Genomic DNA, 15256 nt, shown 5'->3' with positions numbered 1-15256 from the left:
CACATGAAGATGGATTTCACAGTTATACATCTACAGAGGAATGTTTAGAGATTAAGATGAAAGTAGTCCTCCTTATTAATCACACATTGTATATTTGACTTCTGCCTCTCTCCTCAGCCTTTAAATCAACTACATCTGGTTTTTGCTACTTCAGTGTGCCATTACCTTTTGCATTAAAAAGCAGTTACTCTTAGAGCAGCCCCATTTGATTAAAAAATAATTAGCTAGAGTTAGATTCATGTTACTCATCATGGCAGCCCAAATAAGAATTTTAGGATAGGTTGGAGACCCACTTTATTTCTACAACAGGGTCAGCAGAATTGGGAAGCTCTTTGTGATAAATACTGGCATAAAGCAGATATTTTGCTTTGCTGGTGTTAATTTTTACAGTTTTTTTTTAAAAAGCACAATAATACAGAATAGATGAATAGATAGTATCTAACAGAGATAGGACCACAAAGCAGCTGAACGTTGATATAATAGTCGCTCTATGCCAGAGGGTGTCCTCCTCTGTGGAGACTGGGGCACGTGATTATTATTACACACAGAGCAAATCAAAGTCTGGGAACTGACTCCACTAACCAACTGAATAAGAAATTGATATGTAATTATCAAGCACATCTGTATTGGAGCTCACTGATTAGTGAACTTTCTCTCAGGAGAGAAATCTGCATAGGAAACCAAGTTGTTATTTGAAATTTCTTGGTAACCAGGGAATCTGGCATAGAATAATTTGATGGTCTAAATCACTTTTACCCAAGGAAATTGCCATTTTGTGAACAAGGTAAGAAGCTAGGACCAGAATGTAAATTAAAGCATTGGAGCATTACTTTCTTTATATATATATATACACACACACATATGCATATACAAACACACACATACCCCCCCCACACACACACACACCAGTGTGCTTAGCGACATAGATAATTTGCATTCTGCTATAATTTTCTTATCTCATAGAAGACTGTTCATAAATAGTTCTGATATAGGCAGTTATTCTGTGGACCACACAGAATAAGAGCATTGCTCTTTGCCTGAATCAGAATTACGCTAGGAAGTTTTAAAAATATATAGTTTCCTAGTACATACCCTTGAAAATTCTGATTCAAAGTTCTGGTGTGTTGCACCTCCATCTGCATTTTTATAATGCTCCCCATGCAGTTTGGATAAACACACAAGGTTTAGCACCTATGTAATAAAATGCATAGGGTAATTAAGTAGTGTTTAAGATGAAAAGGTTAGAGGTTAAAAACCTGGGTTTTGACACTGGGGGTGCCAAATTCTTGTTTGTTCTTGAGCAAGTTGTGGATTTTCTGAGCCTCGGTAGTCTTACCTATAAACGGCTATAACAATACCTACATATAAAGTTGTTGTGAGATTTAAGCGCTTTTGTGAAAGGAAAGCACTTAGCTCAGTGCCTGCCACATGGTAGACAGTGGATAAATGTCAGCTGTAAATGGTAGGTATCATCTCCATGATGGAGACGTATCTGCCATTTTTGAGAATACACACATTTATATAAAGCCCCAAATTCCCTGGATAAGCAAGGAACATACTGTGCCTGTCTGAGGCCTCCTTCGCTCAGCATCCATCAGATTTATCAGTCAAGACTTTTTTGGTTTTGTTAGAAACTAAATCAATGTGATTGACGCAAAAGAAAAAAAAAAAAGTGGGCTGCTCAAGGGGACATCACAGAATTTATAACTGAATGTCCAAGGGTGGATCTGGCTAAAAACATGACAGGACGGAGGTGCTCTAAAAGTATCCTTCTATCTGTATCACCTGGCCTACGTATCTATCTTTCTGACTTAGCCTCATTCTTAGACTGGCTCTAGTTTTGTGATGGCAAAATGGGGCATCAACAGTGTCAGGCATATATGTTACCAGCTTACCACAGAGGAAAAGGAAGTTCTTTTGTAGGCTAGTTAGACAAAATTGCATAACTGAGACTTACTGGCCTTGCTCACAGTACCTTTCCATTCTTGAACAATTTATTCTCTCTAAGCAGGAGCAGAGCATTCTGATTGTCAGGCTCAAACATGTACCTTACCCTGAAGTTAGGGTGGGACAGCTCCACCCAAAGCATTTGTTCTGAAGGAGGAAAAGACAATTTCCCAAAAGAAAGTTAAGGGAAGTTACTTAGAAAAGAGGGAACATATGATGCAGAATCTAAAACAATAGATGTCTGTTAGTCCAACCCACCCTCCTTTCCTCTACCCTTCCACTGTTGTTAAAATATGTTAGTTCAGTTGGAATAAAGCCAAGATTAAATTTACCCTAGAGACCTTAAGTTTTGTTAAGATAATTTCCAGATATGTGTTCTAATCTATTTTGTATTTGTTTTAGAATAAATTTTTGTGAGTTGAAACTTTCCCCCTACTTCTAATTTGGGAAGGGGACTTGAAAGGTTGAAGAGGAGTTACCTTATATTGACCAAGAACAAAGTCAGAACTTATTAATAACAATATGAGTTTGATTCTGACCTTTCATTTTCTTTAGCTTGGGACAGACTCATGTTTGATAAATAGAAATAAGCAAGAAATGTTGTTAGAAAGTGAACTGCCAAAGTTACAAAGAAGAATTTAGTTTTAAGCTATGTTTATTACATGACAATAGTGTTACTATAGATTATAAAATAGTGGATGTATTTTGGTTCACTAAATCAGTAAAAATCACGTAGCTGTTAATAATTTGGAACCCAGCTTATGAAGCACGACTTGGCAGAACTATCAAGTGGTTAGTAGTGTTGGTATGAAAGTTAAGGACTTCAGCACTCAAATCCAAGTCTGGCTGTTTTTGTGGTGTGTGGCCTTGGACCGGACTTCTCTGGGATGCAGTTTCCCCTTATGTGTAATTGGGTAATAAAATGTAGTCACCACACAGTTGTGGGGGAGAATTAAGTGCACTGACAGGGAAGTGCAGGCTTCTTTCTGTATTTTTCAAGCATATGAAAAATATCCTCAGTTTTATTCTCCCAAGTGCCTAACGGGCTCCCTCATAGTAAGTCACTTAATAATTCTTCTTGCCCCCTATGGTACCATTTATTTTACAACCATCATATTCTCTAAGGTGGCACCATAAAGGACTAAACATTCCCCAAGGCAAAAAGGGCAAATGCTGCTTTATGGACCATATTTTCAGTGCCTTTTTTTGAGCTTGCAAAGGAGCACTGATCATAGTTTTAGCTAGCTCTGAGGCTCTGCAGCTCATTTCATATGCTGTTGCCTATACGTTAAGATTCCCTTAAAGGCTTGTGTTTTGGGTATCTGCCCCCCTCCCACTCCTTGTCCCATTTCCCTAACCCAGCATGGTCTTTTATTTTTCATTACAGAGGAGGCTGAATATTTCTCAGAGATAAGTGTTCAATATGGTATAATGAAAAGACCAGAGAACCAAGATTTAGATTTAAATTGTTGTGCTAACTCTGCTGAATTTTTGCTGGTGACCTTAGGCTCATTGTTGACCTTCTCTAATTCTGTTTCCTCAGCTATAAAATAAAAAGAACAGTGAGGTCATCTGTGCTTAACTCTCTATCTTTGCTGTAAGGGTTAAATGAGAAAGCACTATCCAAGTGTGAATTTTCATTGTGATTGTGTTGATTATATATGTGCATCAGTATATTACGGGTTTGTTAGCAACTGTGTTCCTGTGTGCTCTGCTCCCATTTCCCCAGCTCCCAGAGATGCTGAGGATTCCTGCCAGATGGCTGATTTGCCAGCTGCGTCTTGTTTTATCATTGTAAATATTACATGCTTCAACTGAAAGACTTTGCTTATAATGTAGTATGTTTTGTCCTTTATCTCTTGCAGATTGAGAATTACATTGTGGAAAATATGAAGTCGGAGATGGCTCAGATACAGCAGAATGCAGTTCAGAACCACACAGCCACCATGCTCGAGATAGGGACCAGCCTCCTCTCTCAGACCGCAGAGCAGACCAGAAAGCTGACAGATGTTGAGACCCAGGTACACCCCTGAGCCAGAGTCGTCAAACTCTTAACCCAGATGATTTTTTTTCCTTTAAGTTACTCCATAAACACAGAGCACATTTCAGCACTGGGATTGAGGAAACATACACATTTTTGTTTATTGGTAATAACAACAATGACTGCCTGACATGCTATGCATGTTTCTTTTGATTTCATGAGAGTTGGTATATTTAGCTTTGTATGTGCTTGCAAAAACAGGACTAGGACTGTTTGTATGTGCTTCCAAAAACAGGCAAAGGACTTAATCAGCATTTAAATTTCAAATAAACACTTCAGCTACCAACTGTGATATGATATATGTCAAACAGAATAACCATTTGTGTCAAATTGGTGCCTTTGATGTACATTTTTGACCTGTCCTGTTTTATCTCCAGTAGTACTCTAACAGTAATGGCACCTGCAGAGGTTTTGTGCAGTCAGTGGATAGGAAGGAAAACCCCAAATAAACTGATCTGGAATGTGCAGATTTTATTTTTATTCAGCATGATTTTATAATGAGAAGTCAATTAAAACTCTTCGTGTATATGTATATATGATACATATATATGTATATGTATATATATAATACCCTACTCTGGACAATGATATTTTTATGTACAAATCAGTAAAATTCCTTTTAAGTATCACTGTCACAAGCCTACCATTACAGTTTAATGAAAATATTATTTTTGATGACTGGTCCCCTTTTAACCATGGAAATGGTTATTCCTGTTACCATTCTGAAATCCAGAGGATGATTCTGTCTCAATGTAATAGTTGATTTCTGGAATCAAAGGTGAAGTATACTGTTAAAAGATAAACTAAGGCACATTAAAATTTTCAAGAGTTTGAGTGAACATTGATTCAAATTGGGCAGCACCTAACTGAAAGTATTTAGCTCTACTGCAGGAGCTAAGGGAAAAGTTTTAATAGAGAAGATGCAGAAGCAAAGCAAGGAAATTATTTGATTGGCTGTAGCTTAAGCAGTTGCCTTATTTGGGAAAGCCTAGTTGGCTGTTTGTGATTGGTTGTTCTTAAATTTTACTTTCTTAGATTCAAGTGCATTGAGTCTGGCTTAGATTTTGCTTTGCTTATGTAGGTTACCAAGACATTAAAGCCATCTCTAATGGCCTTTAATGTTTAACTCTTTTAACAGTATAAATTCAAAAATAATATGCACCCTTATTTCTATTTTGTGTCATTTGTGTTAATGGCATCACATAGATCAAATGTTGATATTTAAAGAGACATAACAATAATAATTTACATGGATAGAGCATTTTATATTATGCAAACCACTTTCCAATGGACAAATGATGTTTGTGAAGACTGTTTAGAACAGAAAGTTTGAACGATTTTCTCACATTGATACAGCTAGTGAATTGAATTTGGTACTCAAAATGATTCATACTCATTTCTTTCTCTGTCCTCCTTGATTAGTAATACTAATAATTATCTAATTGAATAAGAGCTTAAATGTGGATCACATTGGAACAATAAATCACATAGGCTTTGGAAAATAATTTTTGTTGCACACAATCATCAGATAATTATGGGGGATGAGGAAGGGAAAATTATGTATTATAACTAAAAATTATGAGACTATGTAATCTATTATCATCACACTGAGCAAGCTTGTTGATCTATGAACCAAGGTTGCTCAGTGGTGTGAAGCTTCTTGTGGTATGAATAATGTGTGTCCTCTCTTATTTTTACTAGAACTGAATGCTCACCATCTCCTACAAAGCATTCTATATATTCAAAGACTGAAATACACAATTAATATTACCCTACTTGGTTGAACATTTGAAATTTTTATGCATTTCTTTTATAAGTTTTATGACATACATGGCAGCATTTTGTTTCATTTTTTTCCATCCCCAAAATTGAGTTGTTTTTATTCTCTTTCCAACTGGGAATTGAAGTTGTTGGGGAAAAAAATCCCATTGTCAGCATACCAATCTCCAAACTGTTAAGATGCATGCTATGTAAAATTTTAAGAGATAACAACTTGTTCTGCATCCTTAAGGCTAAGAGATGTGTACTTTATGGACAATAGCACAGAAAATTCATAGAAAATAAACCTATTCCCTATATAGAGCAGCTAAAGTTGAATAGTCATTAAAGGCTAATGAAAATTTATTAGATGCTCCAAGAAGAATTTTAATATAGCTGAAACCTGGAAAACATCTCAAAAATCACAAATCCATCAAACTTGCAATGAGAGGAAGGTGGAGATAGATTGTCTGACAGTGGCTCGGACAAACTAGGTCCTACCTTAAGAGTGAATCCTGGGTGTTCTTTTCATCTTCATTTTAATGTCTTCTAATCATCTCTGCTATTCATAGCTGTGATGCTCCAACCCTTTTTCATGTGAATGTATATCCATGAGGTGCTTATTTGAACCTTTGCAACGGTACATCATCTACTTAGACCTAATCATTCAAGTGCACTCAAGTTCTGATGCAAGGCCAAGTTCACAAAGTGAATCCTGGATTATTCCTTAATCTCAAAATGCTCTAGTCTTTAATAATAAGCATTTATAAACCAATAGATCCTTTAGGGCTATCCAGGCATGCTCCCACGTTTTTCCTCCCATATTCATTCAACTTTGTTTCTCGTTGGTAAGTGCTGCTTTTCCTAAACTGATTTCAGGTCCTCAGTTATTTTAGGAATTCATGCCAATGGTTTTGCAGTGTATTTTAGTGCCCTAGCATTCACATGATGTTGTTATAAAGATAAGTAACTTATTGCTTTCTAGTCCTCTGCTGACCTTCTTGACTTGAATTTAACAAAAGGTGGTAGAGCCTTAGTTTTATTGCAGTGGCACTTGAAAATATTCTTGTGCCCAATAGGCATCATGATCAGAAAAGAGACAGAGAATGAGTATATCTAAGTAACCCTGCTGGTCATGGTGGTGAGATCAGGAACCAGCACTGGGCCTGTTCCTTCCTCCTTAGTTCAGCTTGCAGTGTTTTTCTTACTCTCTTATCAGTTCATACCAATATCTCCTCTCCTTCCAGTTCCTCTTTCCAAGTGTGCAGTATGAAGGGCTTAGTTTCAGACATTATTCATGTCCCTTCCTGTAGTGTGAATCTATTTCTGACTTCTTCCTCAGGCCAGTTTTGATTAGAGGTACACTAATAGACAAAAAATGACATTAAAATTTACCTCTAATAATCTGAGCTTGACTCTTTTTTAAGCAATTTTACATTTATTAGCTTTTTAATAATTTTTTAAAAACTTGATGGGGTGTAGGTACTATTATCTTCCCTTGTTTAAAAATGTGAAAACTGAAACTCAGAGAGGTAAAGCAACTTTCCCCAGGCGAAAATACTAGTAAATGTTAGAGGGAAGATTTGAACCCAGGCAGTCTGGCACGAGTCTACATGCTTTACCAGCTCTCTATCTGCACTGCCTCCCTCTTGTGATTCCTTTCTCTCTCAAAGGCTGCAGACACAACTTGGGTCCAAGCACAGGACAAAATGGAAATAAGATAAAGCAAATTAATGTGGGCCTAATAGTAGCAACTGAATGTTTTCTATGATGAAGATGCAGCTGCTGCTGAAGGTACCACTAGCTATTGGCATTTTACCATGTGTCTGCACATCATTTCATGTAATCCTAGCATCCAATCCAAGCATCCCTGCTGCTTGCTGGCTGTATAACTGTAGGGAAGTTCTATAGACACTGAGCTTACGTTTCCTTCAACTTCCAATGATTTATATGGAGCCATGGTGTTAGAAATAGAATTTAATAAAAATTTTAAAGCTATATTTTGAGTACCTCCTTGATGCAAGGTATTTTAATAGGTACTAAATAGAATACAACAATAAGTAAAAGTCTTTATCTTCAGTGAGCTTAATTGAGTTAATGTGACAAAACTTTTCTAAACCATTTCTTTCTTGACTTTCCATCAAGTTAATTAGCTATGGAACCTTTCCCCACAGTTATAACAATGCATCTTTCCAGTCTCCTACTGTGTGTGTGTGTGTGGGGGGGGGGGTGTAATAGACCAATGGTCCCAGCTGCTGTGCTCTGAAATCCATCACTGTGTTGGTACAGAGACCACAATTCTCAGGGGCCACTTCCAGCCAATGACACATTGTGGCAGTGATACTTAGACCCATTCCTGGGAGCTGCAGGACTCCACTGACACATGACTTGGCTAAGGGCTCTCCATCAGCCTTGCCAAACTTTCGCACAACTTCCCTGCAGGCTAAAACTTCCAGTTAGCCTTACTCCCTTCCCTCTCTTCTTCACTGTGGTTCGATCTACATCCCAGTCAGAAGGTGACTCTAGCCAACTCTGGCTTCTTCCCAATTTTCTCTCACAGGCATGCCCCCTAATAAATTTCCTGCAAGTCTAATTCATCATCTGCTTCTTAGAGGTCACAAACTATCACACCTGTTGTTTGGACTTGACTCATACAATTATAAATTTAAGGCAGTCCAGGAACAATTTAATAAATGAGATTGAATCTCTAGGTGGAAACAGGTTTGAAAGGACAGAAAGGGCACCTCTCAAAGTTGAGCCACTATCTCTTTAACTTGATGAGAGGATAGTTGAATAAATATTTAACTTTGGCCTAATTGAAACAGCAGTAAAATAAATTTGCTAAAGATCATCCAAGGAAAATACCCTGGTAATCAGTTTTCTCAAAAGGTCTGGAAAAAGTGTTTGATAACCCATTAGGAGAGAGCTCAGTGAACCATGATCCATAGGTCAAGTTCGAAATGCCATCTTTTTTTGTTAATAAAGTTTTATATGTTGTATATGGGTGCTTTCTCAATAAAACAGCAGAATTGAGTAGTTGCACCAGAGCCTGCCAAGACTAAGATATTTACTCTATGGCCCTTTACAGAAAAAGCGGGCTAACACCTGCACCAAGAAACAAACTTCTAGAGAGCAGGGATTTTGTCTGTCTTGCTTACTGTTCTATCATTAGGATTTAAAACAGTACTTGGTACACAGTAGGCTCTCAATAAATACTTATTGAATGATTAAATTCACTGATATTAGTCTCTTAGTTTCTGTATATTTCAGTCCAGTGCTCCCAAGCCAAGGGCAATGTCCTAAGGGTTGTGTGTTGATGGTAATATATACCCACGAATAGTGGATGGGTCAGAATAGGACTTTGAACAGAAGCAGCCTACTGCAAAGATGTTCTGACTGACTGAGAACATTGGATGAATGTATTTTCTCTGTACTCTGAGGAGCATGAGAAATTTGGCCATCTTCCTGCCTCGTAATGCTAGTGTAGCGTTGGGGTGAGTACTTGGAGAGAAGTCAGATGCCCTCAGCCGCAACAAGCAGATCATCTCCTGGTGATTGAAAGAAATCATTTTGATAGCAGTTGTTATTGACTGAGGGGAGATACCTTTCTTTCCCAGAGGGAAGCTACTTGTGTACAGCTGCATGAGCCTATGGGAAAGAACTCAGACTAGAGACAGATTACCTGGCTTCCATTATGACTCTACTGTGAATTAGCTCTGTTGGGCAAGTTACTTCTACCCAAAATTTCTGCATCTGTAATACAAGAACTATCTCTACTAAACTCCATAACCCAGTGAGGTTATCATTATATTATAAATACATTATATGTTTATATATAATATAAATTAAAATATGCAATATAATTAAAATAATTATATATAGTATTATCTATATATTATTATGACTAAAATTAATAATTCTCCAAGGTTAACTAATTTTCACATTCAAATTTCCTCAATTTTTCTGCCAAAAATTTTATAGACATTTTACTTTTCAAGACTTAATAGTCCCTTTTAATTTTGAGTAATCTTACATTTTTAAAAATTGAGGTATAGTTGATTTACAGTATTATATGTTTCAGATGTACAACATAGTGATTCACAATTTTTAAAGATTATACTCCATTTATAGTTATTATAAAATATTGACTATATTCCCTGTGCTGTACAATATATCCTTGTGGTTTGTTTATACATAATAGTTTGTACCTCTTAATCCCCTACCCCTATCTTGCCTCTCCTCACCTTCCCTCTCCCCACTGGTAACCACTAAATTGTTTTCTGTAACTGTGAGTCTGTTTCTTTTTTGTTATATTCACTAGTTTGTTTTATATTTTAGATTCCACATATAAGTGATAACATACAATATTTGTCTTTCTCTGTTTGACTTTCTTGTTTTTCTTGAGGTTTTGCTCTGTATACCGTCCCGTATTCTTAAATTGTGTGAATATTTCTTTTACTCTTCCATCCACTGTACTTTTTTTTTAAACTGGAAATTAAGTCTACAGGCTTAATTAGGTTGAGTTGAACGTGGTGGTGGGAGTACTTTGTAGAATTACTGGTCACGTCCTATTCCATCTCATCAGGAGGCACAAATGCCAGCTTGCCACCCTCTCAGTGACGCTATTTTAACTTGGTGAGGGTAAAAGGCTCCATAGCTCTCCATTCCAATTGTCCATTTTCCCCTTGGAAATTAACAAGAAAACTGTAGGGTGATACTTTGTCACGTTGCCCATCACTGACCAAATAAATTATTTCATTGATTTTGTAAAATGGTGATCTAACTCTCATTCCATGTACATGTACCAGCCTTCATTCTTCTGTAAAAGTCTGATTGCCAGGACATCATACCTTGTGTTATACATATTTTTTTGAAAGACAGTTAAAGTAAAAGAAAACACAAACCTACAGCAAGGCTGATTGGAAAGTTAATATGCCAGTGAAAGAAATTTTCTTTTGTGGGAGATTTTCCTTTCAAGGAAGATTAGATGCACTCAAGTATTAAAGGGAAGCTGGATGAAATTATCTAGCTCACTTTCTTTAAAAAAAATAGTAATTTTTATTTTTTAAATTTTGCTTATTTTTTAAAGAAAGAACTGAAATTTTATAGTCCATAAATCCGCAGTTCCAAGTCTTATATCTTCCTTACTCTGTGGTATATTCTGAAAAATTTAAGCTTTGAAATTGTTTCTTGGGGGCTTGTGTCATATACTCTTCACTTTCCCCTTTGCTTTGCTTTCCTTCTCCTTTCCTTTCCCTTTTTCTCCTTCTCTCTCTATCTCTTTCTTTCTTTTCTTTCTTTCTGGTATATGCTTTTGGAATGTGTTCAGGCTAAAGAAGGAAATGTCTTTTGTCATTTTAATGGAACACTTAGATTATTGCTAAGCAGCAATTTCCATAGACACACGGAAAGAAAGTGGTCAATTTATCATAGTTTCCTGTACAGTTCTCATCAGTTGCCTGCTTTTGAACTTCAGGCCTATTTTAATACCTCAAGGGAGAGAGCTGAAATAAAGCAGCTATTGGGTTAAGGCGATGGGGAAAGAAGAGAAGGGGTTGGCTTTTGTGCTCAAAATCAGCCTGAGATGACCTTACACTTAGCCTGGACTTCTGAGATTTGTCGCCCTCTTTCTCCCACATTCAGATGCTGCTTTAGATTTGGGCTGTTATAATTGAAGTCCAGCTTGATATTCACCTGGCCTGCTACCTTCTCTTGTTACCCTCTGAGCATGACGCAACTTGAAAACCGACTCACTATCCACTGCCTAGCGTATCATCTAATAGCTCTGAGTGCCCCAGGATTCCAGGCCCCATGCTGGGCTCTGGCGGTTTGGAGGGCTGCAGATGGAGTAGTCCTGCCTCTGTGCAGCTGACATCCTCACGGGGCAGAAAGGCAGCATATGAGCATACTGACAGGATGATTTCCAATAGTGATGATTTCATAAAGAAAGTAAAACAAGGCCACCTGATGGAGGATGATGGGGGAGCTCCTCTACAGAGAATAGCCAGGAAGGGCCTCCTTAGGTAAGACATGAATGATGAAAAGAAATCAGCCATGCATCTGGGAAGGGGTGGACATTCCAGGCAGGGGAAACTGCAAAGAACCTGAGATGGAGATGAATTTGGCATGTTGGGGTAGCAGAAAGAAGGCCAATATTATTGGAGCATAATAAACAAGGGGGAGAGTTGAAAGGAAGTGAGATCTGAGAAGTAATCAGGGTCCTGATCACATAGGACCTTGTAGGGCTAGGCCAAGAACTTTGGAATTTGTTCTAATTGTAAAGGGAAGTCACTAGCATATTTAATATAGGAAATGACATCTGATTTTAAAAAGATCACTCTGGTTGCTGTGTAGCAAATGGACTTTGTAGGACAAAGTAGAGAAAAGTTAGGAGCTATAGTGTCTCCAGATTTAGATATAGGCAACTTCATTTTCAATTTTGGATGGTTCCATTTTGTTCTCAGTGTTCTCTCATGTTCTTCTCAGACATGGAAAAGAACAATTTTTGTCCTTTGTAAAATAAAAGTTTTGGTATTTGAGAATATCAGGAAGTATGATCAGAGAATACAGTGAATAAAGGAGAAAACAGATTTCATTTAACAGCATATGATATGCTTGATTCAGGGAGACAATGTACAGCACATTGAGGGTCTTCTCTGTGCCAAGCACTGTTCTAAATCTCACTAAAAAATGTAGATGTGTCATCCCCTATTTTATTATTTTATAAATTGCCATTCCAGTTAATGAACAAACAAACAGAAAACTTGCCCAGACAAAAATATGTTTAATAGTTGAAGAAAGTTATATCTTGTGCATCCCTCATCTTTACATTCTCTGCCTTTTTTTTCCTCTGGGCTGCTTTTAACTCTGCCTTCAAATCTCAGGTCCTCTTGCTCCTGTGTTTCCTCAAATGAAACAATTCAGGATGGGAAATACTTTTTTAAAACTCTAGAACACTCCACAAATATGAGTTTTAATTAGTAGTAGTAACTTTTAGACTGGTTTTCAGATCCATATTCATGACAGTTGTATAAATGAATCATAGTAGCTTAAAACTTTCTTAAAGCTAAATGCCCCATCTCAGTATTCTTTTCCCTAACCCCCTGGCCCAACCCCTTCAGTAGGACTGGGGCTAGTCCTGCTGAAGGGGAATGAGAGCAAGTTATGCAAGACTGGATCATATATTTGTAGTAGCATATCCTGTCTTTATTTTAAAATGATATTCTGTTCAACTTGGATTTTTTTACATTAATTTTGATCTTTCAAAATGTTGCATTCAAATATTACTTATCTTGATTATTGAGTTTTTTGACACATCCTTAAATTTTACAACCCAGGCAGTTGCCTCTCTCATCTCACCCTAGTCCCTGTCCTGCTCCCCCTGCAAATACATCCCCTTTCCCCACAACCTCCATTAGCCCAAGCCCAGCCCTGATTGTGTCAGTATATTTTGAAAAGGCTTTTTCTGTGTGCATCTGATATAATTCCAGGTTTAGACCTGCTACAAAGAAGGAGGAAAGTTCTACTGGTGTCATTTTTAGAGGAGGACCCTTTAGATTAATATTGACCCTCCAGAAGGTTTCCCAGGTTCCTTTCAATACATAGTTCTAAAAAAGGTATGGTGGTTTTAAAAATTCTCGAATGACATAGGGAGCTTTTAAAACTATAATTTTACCTTCTTCCTTGCCCTTTTTACCTCCCTTAAAGAAGAAGGAGAAGGGGACAGGACAAAGGCAGTGGCACAGTTTGAAGGCATCTTCTAGGACTGGAATGTGTGTGATGTTTGCTTGGAGGATGGATAAGTTTGGGTTCATGGCTCAGACTCATGTTATATTAAAGCTTGACTAGGGCTTCCCTGGTGGCGCAGTGGTTGAGGGTCTGCCTGCCGATGCAGGGGACGTGGGTTCGTGCCCCGGTCTGGGAGGATCCCATATGCCGCGGAGCGGCTGGGCCTGTGAGCCCATGGCCGCTGAGCCTACGCGTCCGGAGCCTGTGCTCCGCAACGGGAGAGGCCACAGCAGTGAGAGGCCCGCCTACTGCAAACAAACAAACTAACAAACAAAGCTTGACTAGCAGCATGAGTCTTTGTGATTCAACATGAGGTGAACATTTACTGTTTCTTGAGGACCCAGCGTAGTGCAGTTGAAAGGATAACTAACAGTCTGTCTTCAGTGCATTCTGGGTTCCTGGTCACTTCATCTCCTCAGATGAAGACCCAGGATGGGTTATTTCTCCCTCTTCTTGGTTTTCTGTGTAAAGCATTAGAATTAGGTCACAGTATCTGGGTTTGAAACCCAACTCTTCCCTTGGTTCCTGTGTGGTTTCTGGCTTCTCTCTGAACTTCAGTTGCCTCATTTATAAACTGATCATAACAATTCCTCTTTTCAATGTGTACCCATGTCCGTGATATGATGACATCTGGAAGGGCTGACATGAACTAACATGATAGGTGTTCAGTAATTGTGATCATGAATCTGTCTAAACTATATCACGAGTTTTTTGCACATTTCTAATTAGTTTTTGCGAGGTGATGGATCAAGGCAGACATGTTTTACATGCCTAGTAGTTATTCTTGGTTACACACAATATCTAAGACCTTGTACTAACATTTATCTTGTACTTGTAAATATCGGAGATAATATATATAAGACAGTTAGCACAGGGGAACATCCTAGGGTTTGAGGAAATGAAAATTGAAATATGAAAATGGATTTAACAACTCAGTTTTCTCATTCAGCTGCAACTTCAATCTTGAACAAATATAATGTTTGAGACATGTAAGGCATTAATTAGTAGAATGTAGACCATTTAATTATTCTAGAAGAAATATTATTTCAAAAGAAAACACAGCTAAATAAAAACCCCAAAATAATTGTTTTGACTCTTTGTAAAGATTGAAATGTTTTTATCTTTTATCTTAAGGTACTAAATCAAACTTCTCGACTTGAAATACAACTGCTGGAGAATTCATTATCAACATACAAGCTAGAGAAACAACTTCTTCAACAGACAAATGAAATCCTAAAGATTCATGAGAAAAACAGGTGAAGATTGTTGTATTCCAAAAATATGTACATTTGTACTTATTTATATCCTCCACCACTCTGCCAACTCTTAAAAAAAGATAGATGTAATTTGCAAAAAGAAAAATACGGAGCCAAATTAATTTTTAATATAAAAAGGAATGAGAGCTTAAGGTGACTACAGCAAGTATGTCAACAATAAGATTAATACTGTTGCTTACACTCTTGAAATATTTCTTTTTATAACTTTTAACACTAATTTATCTAATGTTCAGTTGTTCAAATCTTACCATATCCACAAAAATTAATTGATTCTATGACTAAATTTGGTGACACAAAATATTGACAATTTTCAGCAGAACCAAAAAGTAAGGAAAAGATAGAGCTTCTGAAACTCTGTAACTTGAATTGTCACTCTACCAGCCCTAAACCTTGTACAGAGCTACAAGGTTTGAATTCAGAGATCTTTCACGGGAGAGAAGCAAAT

The 15256-nt window shown here is 37.4% G+C and overlaps 1 protein-coding gene across 2 annotated transcripts in view; it reads left to right on the top strand.

The window, feature by feature from the left end:
• ANGPT1 (angiopoietin 1) overlaps positions 1–15256 on the top strand; it is a 251426-nt gene that overhangs the window by 150979 nt on the left and 85191 nt on the right. For both annotated transcript variants that reach the window (XM_082858889.1, XM_082858888.1), the window contains exons 2-3: positions 3813–3968; positions 14669–14790. In XM_082858889.1, coding sequence (XP_082715015.1) covers positions 3813–3968; positions 14669–14790 — 278 coding nt within the window. The remainder of the gene's footprint in view (positions 1–3812; positions 3969–14668; positions 14791–15256) is intronic.

The sequence above is a fragment of the Leucopleurus acutus genome (genome assembly GCF_964270905.1).
Source record: "Leucopleurus acutus genome assembly, chromosome: 17".
Taxonomy (NCBI): domain Eukaryota; kingdom Metazoa; phylum Chordata; class Mammalia; order Artiodactyla; family Delphinidae; genus Leucopleurus; species Leucopleurus acutus.
The sequence above is the reverse complement of the archived record's forward strand: the minus strand, read 5'-3'. Positions and strand labels throughout refer to the sequence as shown.